The 14270-nt window shown below is 42.3% G+C and overlaps 2 protein-coding genes across 3 annotated transcripts in view; both read left to right on the top strand.

The window, feature by feature from the left end:
* Positions 1-14270, top strand: part of ADTRP (androgen dependent TFPI regulating protein) — a 204415-nt gene that overhangs the window by 173101 nt on the left and 17044 nt on the right. The window lies entirely within an intron of this gene.
* Positions 11770-14270, top strand: part of NEDD9 (neural precursor cell expressed, developmentally down-regulated 9) — an 82966-nt gene continuing 80465 nt past the window's right edge. For both annotated transcript variants that reach the window (XM_089516726.1, XM_089516725.1), the window contains exon 1: positions 11770-11956. In XM_089516726.1, the coding sequence (XP_089372852.1) occupies positions 11945-11956 (12 nt within the window). In that variant the 5' untranslated portion in view covers positions 11770-11944. The remainder of the gene's footprint in view (positions 11957-14270) is intronic.

The following is a 14270-nucleotide window of genomic DNA, read 5'->3' as shown; positions in this document are numbered from 1 at the left end:
TCCATATGCCATGTGGACTGTAGGAAGCCCAATAAACTGAAGTTAAGTCCTGACAAGACCAAGATGTAGTGTGGAAGTGGTGTCTGTTCCTGGAGACAATTTTCAACTACAGTCGCCCCTCCTAACTCACAGATCTGGGATCCATGACCTTGAATATTCATAGAGGGGTGACCTCTGTTATTTCCAATGTGGTGTGTCCCCATGGCACGTGCCCTGCATGCACTCACAGGCATGCATCCCATTCAAGCCTAGGGACTTGGATATGTGCAAGTGGGTCCCGAACGGATCCCTGCACAAAGGAGGGTCAATGATAGTTCTATACAGGCTTGCACTGTGCCTGCAACATCAGTATGGGAACTTTTGGCACTGAGGAACACATTCACTTGTCCATAATCATTTGGGGACTCATGCACAGCAAGGGGTATTGACACCTAGCCTGGTTGCTGTGATACTAGCAGCAGCATGTAGACATCACGGTAATTAGTCATTGATAACATTGTCTTGCATTAATATGTCTAATTCCCTTTTAAAACTGGTGAGGTCACATAACAAGGTTATCACTGTTACTTAGTGTAGTTCGCTTTCCTGAGCAAGCTCTAATAATCACTAGGTATTACTAAGTAAGAATCAGCCAGGAAGGCACCAGATATTTTCAATTCTAGGAAGCTGAGTGAGTACTTGTATGGGAGACTGCTAAAGAATACCAGATGCTGTAGGCTATATTTCAGGGGAGCAAATGGGCAAAAACCACTTCTGAGTATTCTTTGCCTAAGAAAATACATCTGGCTGGACTGCTGGCCTAAATCCCTATTCTATTCTTCCTCTTCTGCAAATATGACTCATTTTCCATTTATGTCATTAGTGAGAGTACTAGGGAAAGAGAGTAAATAAAGGCAAGTTAAATGAATCAGCAAACATCTTTTGCAAATATTTTTAAAGCAGCCCCCTTAGCAATACCTGAACCAATATATATTTTGATGCATCTCTAATATACATGATGCACAACATTGATAAATTATGCTGTGCATTTATATCCATGGAACAATAAGAAAACAATTGAGAGCACAATCTTATACTGATTTTGTTTTTGTTGTTGTGTACCTTTAAGTTGTTTCTAACTTATGGTGACCCCTATCATGGTGCTTTCTTGACAAGATTTGTTCAGAGGTGGTTTGCCTTTGCCTTCCTCTGAGGCTGATAGTGTGTGACTTGCCCAAGGTTACACAGTGGGTTTCCAGAGCTGAGCAGGAATTTGAACCCTGGTCTCCAGAGTCCCAAAACAGACGGGCAAAAAGTGCTGCCTTCGGGCTGCTCCAGGAGCATGGTGTGCAGATGACGCACATCCCAGGATTAGCCAGAAGTGCAGAATGGCTAATACAGTCCAAACCCAGGAGCAAAAGGAGCAGGTGGAAAATACTCCTTGCCAGCAATCTGTTCTGGACTATGGCAGTGGCTAGTCTCGGGACCGCGGCATCTAGTTGCTGCGGTCCACACCACTTGGGGTTAGATTGGTGCTGGAGTGGTCTGTTTGAAGCATCATTAAAACATGATTAAATTGTGGTAATAGTGTGATCGGGGGGAAGATTATCACATCCCTGTGCACTTCTCCCATTTGTGTCCCATACGTAAACTGTAACGGATGCGTCATTGGGTAATAACAGAAATTCCCATAATTGGGAAAGTCCCGTTATTACGCAATGATGCGTTCATTGCAATTTACACATGGGACACAAATGGGAGAAGTGTGCGGGGGTGTGAAAATCTTCCCCCCAATCATGCTATTACCATGATTTAATCATGTTTTAATTACACTTGCCTCCTCTGTGTGAAAGAGCCCCCAGGGAAGCAGGCTCATATATAGAAAAGCTCATGCTATCAGCTTCTTTCTTTCAGTTAGTCGCAAAGGTGCTGCAAGATCCCTTTGCATGCAGACTTTCGCTATTAACATGACTAGGTCTTTGAATGTTAACTAGATGTGAACAGGCTCAGTTGTTATCTTTGAACTATTTTAGAACAAGGAATGGCAGAGAAATCGCCCAGTCTTTTGACAGACAACAAACTGGACACACCAGAAGCAAATAGTAGTTTTTAAATGAACCCTAAAAATATGCTTCCTACCTGCATCCTATTAAAAGTGTTTCAAATTGGACTTTAAACCTCTTTTTAAAGGTTTTTTAATCATTAATTGAGTTGTATTTTATAAATTGCTTGGTAGTTTTAATTTTTCTTTGTATGTTGCTTTGGGAGGCTTTGACTATAAAAGCCTGCATATGAGTTGGGAACAATTCAGCTCCCCCCCCGCCCCCCGCCACAAAGATTGTGGTACTACAGTTCCCAGCATTCCACATCACTGGCTATGCTGGCTAGGGCCACAGGGAGGTGCAGTACAAAACCATCTGGAAGGCCACCCCTGCTGTAAGTATTTTACCAGCAGAATTCTAGGACTACAGGGCAAATAAATTAAACTAAATTAAAGGACTGGAAAATTTAAAATTATATTTGGTAGAGATTTTAACTTCACAGACCTGCAAAAGAACCCCCAGGTGTAGTTGTAGAGTTCTAGCATGCTCTGCTTCGTATCACCTTTTCTGTGCATAGTTTTATTGAATAGTTAAGTCAGAGAGACTGTAGTTTTCCAAAAGGGACCTGTAATGTAATATCAGGCTGTAAAGCCATTAACATCTACAACTCTTTTTAGAATAAGTAGTTGTATTAGCCACAAATATGTCCTTTATGGAGTTTGCTTTACTTTGTCATTAATGTGCAAGGATTGGAGTGTCATGTTCTCGAATGTCCCTTTCAAATGGTATCCAGTTTCTGACATTTTTAAAGTCTTGGGAAACACAGTCACATTGTGGATTGTGTAAAATGATCATATTAAACTGAAGCCTTTCATCCCATAGGAAAATAAAAATGATTCTGAAGAAACCCGAGAACAGATTGATATTTTAACATGTTGGAGGGTTTGACATATTGACCTCTAAGTGCTGTGGACTCCCAAGTTTAAAGCATGTTTTTTTCTGACGAGGTATATATTTGTCCTTGCTCTGTTGAAATAATCTTAGAAGTCATTTTAGAAGCTCTGGAAGTAAGTCTGGATAGGAATCTAATTGCATAAATAAATACCACTTTTAAAACATGTTGACATCAACAAGTTATTCCTATTAACACACCCCAAATAAGTGGATCCTAGAGCAAATCAATCCTGAACTATCCCTAGAATCCAAGATGATTAAATTGAGACTGGTGTATTTGGGGCATATCATGAGAAGTTATGACTAACCAGAAAAGACAATAATTTAATTAATAATAATTTGTTTTATTTATATACCGCTATTCCAAAGATCATAGCGGTGAACAGCAAGTAAGCTAATTAGCAAGTAAGCTAATTTGCCCCCAACAGTCTGGGTACTCATTTTAGCGACCTCGGAAGGATGCAAGCCTGAGTCGAGCTTGGGCCCTTTTGCTGGTCTTGAACTCGCAACCTTGTGGTTTCGAGTAAATGGCTGCAGTACAGGCATTTAACCACTGCGCCACCAGGGCTCCTAATGCTAGAAGGCAGTAAGAAAATAGGAAGATCCCATTACAGATGGATAGATTCAATGAAGAACCATGGCCTTGCAAGACCTGAGCAGGACTGTTGATGACAGGGTGACTTCTGAGGTCTCTCAATCCTAGAGTACCTATAAGTTGAAGTCGACCTGAGAGCAATTAGTAATAAAAATAAAAATGTGATTTATTTAGAATTCTTTTATCCTATTTCTTATAACACTAAACTCATGTTCTGGGATCTCTTCCACCTCTAGAATTCTACAATTCTACAAAATAATGTGGTATAAAACTGCAACACAGGACCATTAGCAGATTGAACCAGAGCAACAAAATGGTGCAACAGTGCTCAAAGAAGTGTAACAGCCTAACAGCATGCAAAGAGAAAAGGAAGGCAACACATCATCATTGACATGCTGTACAGAGCATCATCAGAATACATGGCTCTTCTTTACAGTGTAACACACACACACACACACACACACACACACACACAAGGCAGCATTTGCTACAAGAACAGTTTTTGCTGCAACTGGAAACAAAGACCCAAGAACAATCTTGTACAGATAGGTCCCAAGGGCCACTCCTCTAATGGAGAGAACCTCACTGGCAGGGGATACATTTGCCTCAGCGGCCTATGGTATGACTGTGTAATGCCCCCAACACATATATCTGCTACTGGTGGTGCCTCCGTCAGTGGTATCCCCAACTCTAAACATCATGTTCCAGGCAGTGGCGTCACTAGGGTTAATGTCACCTGGTGGAGTAACACATGTTGTCACCCCTCCCCGCATTGACCTCATCCCATACCTCACTATACAGAATCCTTAGTAATGTTTTTTGTACTAATGTTACTCATAAATCCTAATTCCCATATATCATTGAATGTAATAGCTGTGGCATAAACAAATAGCACAATTAAAATTATACTTTTAAATTACGTTATCAGAGACACAGACTAAATGTATTTACATATACATAGTTTCATGTGCTTAAAGTAACAATTTGGTAAAAGGTGGTGTTTTTAAATATTATTTTAATTAAAAATAAAAAAAATAAATTATTTTTTTTGAAATTTGAAATTTGATTTTTTTTAAAAACCAACCTGGGGCCTCTCCTTTCTCCTCCCACTGAGCTTCAACCCACTCACATCTTCTCTTCTGCTGAGTTCCAGCAATATAAAGGGATGCAGGTCAATGCCACAGCCTGTTTCTGTCAAAAGGCAGACGTTTCAGCAGCAAAGCGGAGCGAGTGCAAAATAAATTATCACACCAGTACATACCATGTGGAGTCACCAATTCGAATTGGTGCCCTTGCGCATGCTCAGTGGAGCTCAGAACGCATCGTGAACCTTTGCACTTCCGGGGTGAAGAAGGGGGCCACTTCCTAATTCCAGTTTCACATGAATGCTAGCCTCGTGTGAAATGATTGCTTCACGTTTTTTCTTCTCTTCTATTTTATTCTATTTTTTACTCTATTTACTCTATTTCAACAATTTAGCAATGCCCGCAATGCCCGCCATGTCTCGAGTATACACACAGCCACATCCCATTGTGTCCTCCCTGTCATTCATGCTATCCCTTCATGCAACTCCCTCCCTTTCATCTCTTTTCTGCTGAGTTTGCAACGATTACACTCTGCCTTTGCACTTTGAATTCATTTTGCAACAACTGAAGTAAGTTGAAGACAAAGGAGGAAGGAGGAGAAAGGAACTAGAACATTTTAAAAGCAGCTGAAGAAAATGGGATGGCAGTAGATTAATTGGGAGTGTCTCTGCCAATTCAAGACAGTTGGAGGGTATGTTGGAGTGAGAGTAAGTAAACTGAGTAGATTAGAAAAGCAATTTCCCCTCTTTCAGAATCTGTCACTACTGCTGCATCATCCAAATGTAGTAGCAAATCCTATTGTCAAATTTTGATTGAAGGTCAGAAATGCTGCTTTAAAACAAGGAGGAAATTCTTACTTTAAATTGCCACCAAATGTTCCTTGAAGAAAACCCCAACACAAATTAGGAGAAAGGTATAGTGATTTAATTTAGGCATGTATGAATATGTTAATAGGCTATTTCTTTAGTCACTAGTTTTTCCTCCATAAAATGGTTTGCAAAACAAGGCTGACATACAATGTCCAAATAAAAAGAAAGTGGCAGGCAGAGCTTGTAAGTTATGTTTATACAATAAGTAATTTGCTTCTGTTGTTCATTAGAACAAATAATTCATTGTCATTATTTGTTATAGTGTTAGAAAGGTCACTTTTGTGCATTATGTCCTGTGTTGCTCGTTACACTCAAATTACTTTTCACAGTATGAAAAAGTCTCAGGGTTCATGAGAGAACAGGACAAAACTTGAAAAAATCAACCAAAACATCTTAAAAAAGAAAAAGCAATGAGAAAACTTTGTAAAGTGACTTCAGTCCATCTTGTTATGTTACTTTTGAAAAGAAACTTTTAAGTACCTTTTAGCTAGGTGTGTTCCTAGGCCACCAGACACTCAGGGCCACCAGATATATTGCCTGCCCCATGCTGCAGTCCTTGCCATGGATGAAGAAAGAGGGAAGAACAAGGAGCATGTTGGTGGCAGTAGCTCCAATGGCCCTTAGGCATCCCAAGATATAAGGACTTGAGGCCAGGATATCTGAAATATTGCCTCCTTCCTTATGAGCCTGCCTTAAATCTACAGTTTCTAGGAGATGCCAATCATACCCTCCAACGATCCTGATTTGGCAGGGGACAGCCCCAATGAATCCTTTATCACCTCACCTTTTTGGCTGCTGTTAAAATGTCCCAGTTTTTCCCTTTTCCTCTCACTTTCCCCTTTTGTCCTCTGCTTACTTCAGCTGCTGCAAAATGAGTTCAACATGCAAACATGGAGAGGGAGAGAAGAAGAGAAGGTGGAATCTTGCTGTCAGCAGTTGGCTTAGGGAAAAACAAACTGCTTCCACGCTCTTCGTCATTAATAACCTTTTGCCATCTCGACCACACTCTCATGTTGCTTGGCTACATGTATCCTGGCTTTCATCTGAAAAAATTTGGAGCAAGGCTAGGCTGGTAGATACACATGACAGAGCTTTCTCTGTAGCTGCACCCCAACTGTGGAATTCCATCTTAAAAGAGGACAGGCTTGCTCTATTCCTTCTGAGGAGTTTATCACATGGGAGCAAATTGGTAGATTATCTCTTGAAAATCATGGGGATTATCTCTTGAAAATCATGCAATCGTGATTAAATTGCGATTAACATTTTCACACACAAGAGTCATTATCCCAGGAATAACCAGGGAATAACTAAGCAATAAAATAAATAAAAATCTCATGAAAGATTTGCCGTTTGTTGCCTGGTGTATTGCATGGTTTGATGGAACTTTAATCACTTTTTAACATGACGTTAATTGTGGATCACTTTGACAGCCCTAGTGGGCCAAGAGGTGATAAATAAATACCTGGAATGAATGAATGACTTTTCCTCTCTCTCTCTCAATGGCATGTGAGGTGTATTAGAAGTGCCACTGTCACTTCTTCTTCTTTCTCCATCTATGGATAGAGGTGTGTTCATGTATGTGTATATGAGTGTCCGCAGGTTGGGTCTACCAGCACTATAAGGACTGTTTAAAAAAGAGAGAGAGTGGGATGTCCATGGCAGTGGTAGAAAGGTGGAGTTGACAGGTTTTCAAAATAGCAACAAGGAGTTGTCAAAATTCATAACATGCAGGATTAACAATGAGGATATAGCTACTTACAAGGTTGTATTTTACCTATCTAATTTGATATTGTATTTCTCTGTAAAATTACAGATTATCCACATTACAGGATGCACATGTTATGCTGGTCTTTGACCGTAATAAAGAATGTATGTATGAAGAATGTATGGATGCACATGTTTCTGTCTTTTTCTAGCACCCAAACCCCAAAGTACAGGATTTTTTGTTCTCTCACTTAGTCTATATAAAAGACAAGGCTTTATAAACCTCACATAAGAGGTTTCCTTTATTATAATGGACACCTTCCATCTCATAAACTGCTCAGACCCCAAATAAGGGACACTCTTTTTACTCCTTACTCCTAGCTTTCTTGTCGCTGTTGTTGTTGTGTGCCTTCAAGTCATTTCCAACTTATGACGACCCTAAGATAAACCTATCAAGGGGTTTTCCTGGCAAGTTTTGTTCAGAGGAGGTTTGCTATTGCCTTCTCCTGAGGCTGAGAGCATGTGGTTTGCCCAAGGTCACCTAGTGGGCTTCATGACCAAACAGGGAATCAAACCCTCATCTCCAGAGTCATAGTCCAGAACTCAAACCAGTAAGCCATGTTGCCTTTCTACCCAAAATATGTCTTTAAATGTATCACTAGTATCTACATTGCTCATAACCCATTACATCTAGTCTCACGGGAAGAGCAGGCATGGATGAAGATCTAGAGGCCCAAGAGACCCCTTTCTCCATTATCACCTTGTCCATAGATTGTGATCTTTATAGGATCTGTAGGAGAAGAGGTCCTTCTTTACGACAGAACCCCAGATATAAAATTACCAGGTTAGTCCCATTTCTCATGACTTTAGCTGGGTAAAAAAACCTAGTGTTATTCAACCTGACTTTTAAACTGAAGATCTTCAGTTTAATCCTTTTGGTTTAAATACTTTTTTAAAAAAACACCTGTTATGGTTTGAATCCGTACGCTACTGTTGTTTATGATTTTGTAAGCTGCCTTGGGGACTCCTGTTAGTTTCAAAAGGTGGTCTTTATAAATTAATTATATAATAAATAAATGTCAGGTTCCCTCTCCAGAGCCTATCTGCTCTGCAATAGAATCCCTGTACAGTAATCTGGTAACAGAATACAACCTACTGTTCACTTTTTAGGCTGCTGGAAGCAGTCCGAGTCCATCTGTGACTTAGAAACACTGGGGCAGGTCCAAGTTGGTCAGAATAAAAGAAACAAAACGTTGAGCTCTCAGCAGCGGAATGCTTTGAGACTCAGACTGGAGATTTTTTTTTAGTCCAAATCATTTTGTCTGGTTGGAGTTCCTCCCAGTTGAGATAGTGAATGTCTGGCCAGGAATCATCTCAGCCTAATAAAGAGGCCCAGTTAGAAAGTATGGACATAGCAGTTCATATTTGATTCATCTCTGCTTTGCCCCCAAGTGAACCGAGGAGGCTTTGCCTAGTTTGGCACATCATTTTAAAACTTGCCAACTGAGGGGCATCTAGATTGTTTGAAACCACCTTGATTTCCAGCATCTAATCAATTTGTAAATATAAACTTGTCCCAATGCAAAATGAAAGCTTTGACTTTTTGATTGTGGAAATAATAGGTGCAGTGTTAGGGGGGAAAGGGCAGAGGGAAATATAATAGGTGCTTGGTATCTGCTGGGGTTTGATTCCAGGATACCAAAATCTGTGGATGCTCAAGTCCCATTAAATACAATGGCACAGTAAAATGGTACCCTTTGTATAAAATGGCAAAATCAAGGTTTGTGAAGTCAAAGGCTTTCATGGCTGGCATTCATAGTGTTTTGTGGGTTTTTTGGACTATGTGGCCATGTTCTAGAAGAGTTTATTCCTAACATTTCACCTGTATCTATGGCTGGCATCTCCAGAGAATGGCATCTCTGAAGATGCCAGCCACAGATGCAGGCGAAACGTCAGGAATAAACTCTTCTAGAACATGGCCACATAGTCCAAAAAACCCACCAAAAAACCTATAAAAATCAAGGTTTGCTTTTTGGAATTTATTTTATTCATTTATTTAAAATAATTAAGATGTGTAGGAGGCTATACAACTAAACAGGATTTCTTGGGAAAAGATAAACATTGGCTGAATCCACACGGCAGAAATAATCCAATTTGACACCACTTTAACTGCCATGGCTCCATGCTATGGAATTTTGTGAATTGTAGTTTTGTGAGACATTGAGCCTTTTCTGTCAGAGTGCCCTACTGCCACAACAAACCACAATTCCCAGAATTACATAGCAGGGAGCCATGGCAGTTAAAGTGGCGTCAAAGTGGGTTATTTCTGCCGTGTGGATGCAGCAATTGTCTCTCAAATGAGCATGTAAGACAAGACTGGAAATCCTGCTGCCTAGCTGAAGCTGTCGGGCTGCAAATCCCACCATCCCTAGACAGCTGAGCTAGTGTTTAGGAATGCTGGGAGTTGCAGTCTAATAACATGTAGAGGGTTGCCTGATGATCCCTGATGAAAGAGGGGAAGCTAGATACCACCACCACCTTTTTATTCCCTCTCCTTTTTTCTTTTAGCATTTCAGGAAAAGGGAAATTTGACTTCTTCTACCATTAGCCAGTGTGAGGCAGTCACCTCAAATAGCCGAAGCTGGGAAGCAGCAGTAAAATGGGTTCTGGGTTTAGCCTGAATTTTACAGGAGATACCCAAGGTGCTGAATTTTATTCTTAAAACACATGCAGCACCTTGGATCGCTCTGGTGACATTTGGGCTGAACCCTAAAGTGGATTCACCATCCCACCGGTCTGGGAGCTACTGAGCACCTTTGTGTCAGACTACAACTCCTGTGATTCTCACCATTGCTTGGGCTGGCTGGGGCTGATGGGAGCTAAAATCCAACAGGATCTAGGAAGGCACATGCTCTCCCCATCTGCAGTAAAGGGATCCCAGGCACCACTCTGCTTGCTTCAGTTGGTTATTGGCTTTTTCCAACAAGAAAGACTATTATGGCTTCCTGTACAAAGTCTGGGTTCAGTTTGAGGCTGTATCCACACTGCAGGAATATTCTGGTTTGACTGCACTTTAAGTGCCATGGCTATGGAATTCTGGGAACTGTAGTTTGTTGAGGTACTGGAGCCTCAAACATGCTTTGCAAACATCACTTTGGAAGGAAAGCAAGAAGCAGGGTCCTCAGAGGACAGTTAGACCATAAGCCTTTCTCACAACACATTGCCCTTCAGATGTTTTGGACTACAACTACAATCAGCTCTGCTCAACGCGTCAGGGATGATGATGGGACTTGCCCTTCCAAACAGCTCTTGCTCACTGTGCTGTCTCCCAATCTCACTGAAGTGTGTCTCAGCTATCAGATGGTTCAGGAAGCACGACTTTCACAGGGGTGAAAAACTATAGCTCTCCAGGGGTTTGAGAGCCTTCAACTTCATTATCCCCCATCCAGCACAGCCAATGGTGAGGGGTTATGGAAGTCACACACTGACAATAGCAAAAGGCCCAATATAATTTCATGAATTTCACTGCGGAGGGTGCTCTGCATTGTACAAATAATGCAGTTTGACAACAGGAAAGTGATGGCATCCTGGGATTTGTAGTTTGACAAGGTCTTTAGCCTTCACTGCCAAAGAGTGCTGGTGCCTCACCAAACTACAGATCCTAGGATTCTGTAGGAGGGAGCCATGGCAGTTAAAAGTGGTACCAAAGTGCATTACTTCTACAGTGTAGATTATTATTATTATTATTAACCTTTATTTATAAAGCGCTGTAAATTTACACAGCGCTGTACATGCAATCTTTTTAACTGGACGGCTCCCTGCCCTCAGGCTTACAATCTAGAAAGACAGGACACAAAAGGAGAAGGGAGTGCAGTCTTGGTGTCCCAAACCCAAGACCAACATTTTAACCACGCTGGCTTCTTTATATCCCCTGACTTTGCTACAGAGTCACAACAACAATTTTGCAATGTTATTTTGCTAGTCTTTGCAAAAGTTACTCTGTTGAGTGCTTCGATTGGGGATGTTACAATTTTTCTGTGATCTTGTGTTTGCATTGTATAAGTAAATTCATAGCAACCCACAACTACTAAGAAGTTTTGAGCCCCCTCACTTTAAAAATAGGAAAGAACTGGAGAAGTGAAAGTCTGAGGCTGCGTCCGCACTGCAGAAATAATCCAGTTTGACACCACCTTAACCTTGTTCAGTGCCATGGAATCCTGGGCTTTGTAGTTTGTTGTGGCACCAGAGCCCTCTGACAGAGAAGACTAAATATCTAACAAAACTACAGCTTCCAGAATTCCATAGCATTGAGCCAGGGCAGCTAAAGCGGTGTCAAACTGGGTTATTTCTGCAGTGCGGACGCAGCCCCTTGCTTCCCTTCTACCTTTCCAGCCAACCAGGAGTGCTGTATTGCCTCCGCCTCACTAGCGTCGGGGCTGACTGACCAATAGTAGGGATGTATGCAAATGAGCCCGGGGTTGCCTAGCCAATAGCAAGGAGGTATGCAAATGAGCCCTGGGTTTGCCGCTCTGCGAGTGGAACAATGGGTCGAGAAGCGAGAGTGCGCCGGGGCTGAGAGGGGCCCCTGCAGGAGCTTTTCGTCTAAAGCGGAGGAATGGAGAGGAAGGCAGGCTCCGTTTAAAGCGGGGCAGATCTGGCAAAGGGGAAGAAGAAGAAGAAGGGGCCGGTGGAGCCCCCTTTCTCCCGCCTGAGAGGATGAAGTACACGGTAAGGAAGCTGGGTCCCTCTCAAAGGGAAGGAAACATAGCTTGGCTTCTTCCTTCCCTCGTTTCTTCTGTGGGAAAAAGCTGCAAAAGTTTGCCAAAAGTTTTGCAAATGGGCACTGCAGAGCTAATCCGGTTTGACACCGCTTTAACTGCCTCCTAGGGACCAGTATGTAGAGAGATCTCCTCGCAGCACGTCTCTGAGACTAAAAGATCCAAACCACACAAATAATCCAGTTTGAGACCGCTTTAACTGCTAGGGGATCCTGGGAACTGTAGTTTCTTGTGGCACCAGTGTCTCTTTCTGACAGAGAAGGTGAAATGCCTCACAAAACTACACTTCCCAGAATTCCCTAGCTTTGAGCCAGGGCAGTTAAAGTGGTCTCGAACTGGATTATTTCTGCAGTGTGTTTTGGACCTAACTGAAAGGAAGGAGTCAGCAGACTAAGGTCCAAAACACACATTATAGAAATAATCCAGTCTGAGACCGTTTCAACTGCCCTGACTCAGTCCTAGGGGAATCCTGGGAATTGTAGTTTGTTGTGGCCCTAGAGCTCTCTGACAGAGAAGGCGAAATGTCCCACAAAACTACAAATCCCTAAATTCCATAGCATGATGCCGAGGCAGTTAAAGCGGTGTCAAACCAGATTAGCCCTGCAGTGAGGATTTAGCCTTTGTTGAGCTTGAAGGAGGAAAGAGCAGAGCAAACTGACTCGAACCTGGTTTTCTCTTCAGAGCAGGGAACTCAGACTGGCTTGTCTCTCAGAAGAGTGCATCCACACTGTAGAAATAATGACGTTTGACACCGCTTTAACTGCTATGGCTCCGTCCTCCAGAATCCTGGGGTTTGTAGTTTGGTGAGGCACCAGCCTCCGTTGGCAGAGGAAGTTAAAGATTTTATAAAACTACACATCCCAGGATTCCATGAGGATGGAGCAACAGCTCCAAAAGTGGTGTCAAAGTGGCATAATCTCTGTGGTGTAGATGCACCCCCTTTTCAACACCTTTGGCATCATCTCCTCAGTTGACATGGAATAATCTGTTAATGTTGGGTCCTTTTATCGGCTGTGTTTGTGCATCTCATTGCTGCTGCTGTTGTTGTGGTTGTGTGCCTTCAAGTCGTCTCCGACTAATGGTGACCTTGAGGCAAAGCTATCATGGGGATTTCTTGGCAAGATTTGTTCAGAGGGGGTTTGCCCTTGCCATCCTCTGACGCTGAGAGAGTGTGACTTGCCCAAGGACACCCAGTGGGTTTATATGGCCAAGCCACGATTCGAACCCTGGTCTCCAGTGTCAGTAGTCCCAACACTGAAACCAATACGCCACACTGGCTCACAGGGATGCACCTAAAATTACCCAACTTGTTGGGAGCTTACACGTTGTAAACCGCTTAATACATGGGTATAGAAATATACTTGCTATTGCTTTCTGCACTCTAGAAATAATGCAGTTTGACATCACTTTTAACTGCCATGGTTCCACTCTACACCATCTTGGGGTTTGTGATTTTGTGAGGCACCAGCACTCTTTGGCAGAGAAGGTGAAAGACCTTGCAAAACTACACATCCCAGGATTGCATAGACTGGGACTGTATCACTTAAAGTGGTGTCGAGTGGCATTCGTTTTACAGTGTAGATGCACCCTAGGAGAAGTGGTATCCAGACAGTGAGGAAAGAACATAGTGGGGATGTAGGAAGCTTCATATGTTCCATTCAGTGTCACTCTGGAGTGCTCCTGTCCTTGAGAAAGAGTCATCCACGAGTTCAGGATCAGTTCTGCAGGACAGAAAGTTTGGGTTGTTGACTTGAATGCACCTAGGGCTTCTTTCCCTCCTCCTCACTTTTGCATGCAGTCCTATGCAGATCATCCTCCCCAGGACATTTTATTACTTCTTTAATAAGTTATAGATTCTGTCAGTTGGCTCTTTTATAGAGAGCAGTTTGAAAGAGCACCTATGTTAAGGTGAATAGAAGCAGGCCTTGCAGAGAGCAGGAGTTCAAAGTCCTTCAAGTCAACCTTAAGACACATTGGATGGCTGAGAGGTTAGTCACTTGATCCTGCTTTCTTATCTAGTTGCTTTCTACTGTTTGGGTGAGGAAAGTAAGAAATAATGCCGTCTTATCTTGGAAACTAAGCAGAGTCAGCTCTGCTTAGTACTTGGATGGGACAAATGCCAATGAATCCCAGGTGCTGTAGGCTGTATTTCAGAGGAAGGAACTGGCCAAATAACCTCTGAAGATTCCTTGCCTAAGGTTCAATCCATACTGCAGAAATAATCCAGTTTGACACTACCTTAGCTGGCTTGGCTAGGCAAACTT

This window comes from Sceloporus occidentalis, unplaced genomic scaffold (assembly GCF_023333645.1).
Source record: "Sceloporus occidentalis isolate IW3139 unplaced genomic scaffold, rSceOcc1.0.p SCAF_3, whole genome shotgun sequence".
Taxonomy (NCBI): domain Eukaryota; kingdom Metazoa; phylum Chordata; class Lepidosauria; order Squamata; family Phrynosomatidae; genus Sceloporus; species Sceloporus occidentalis.
This window is presented reverse-complemented; position numbering and strand designations above follow the sequence as displayed.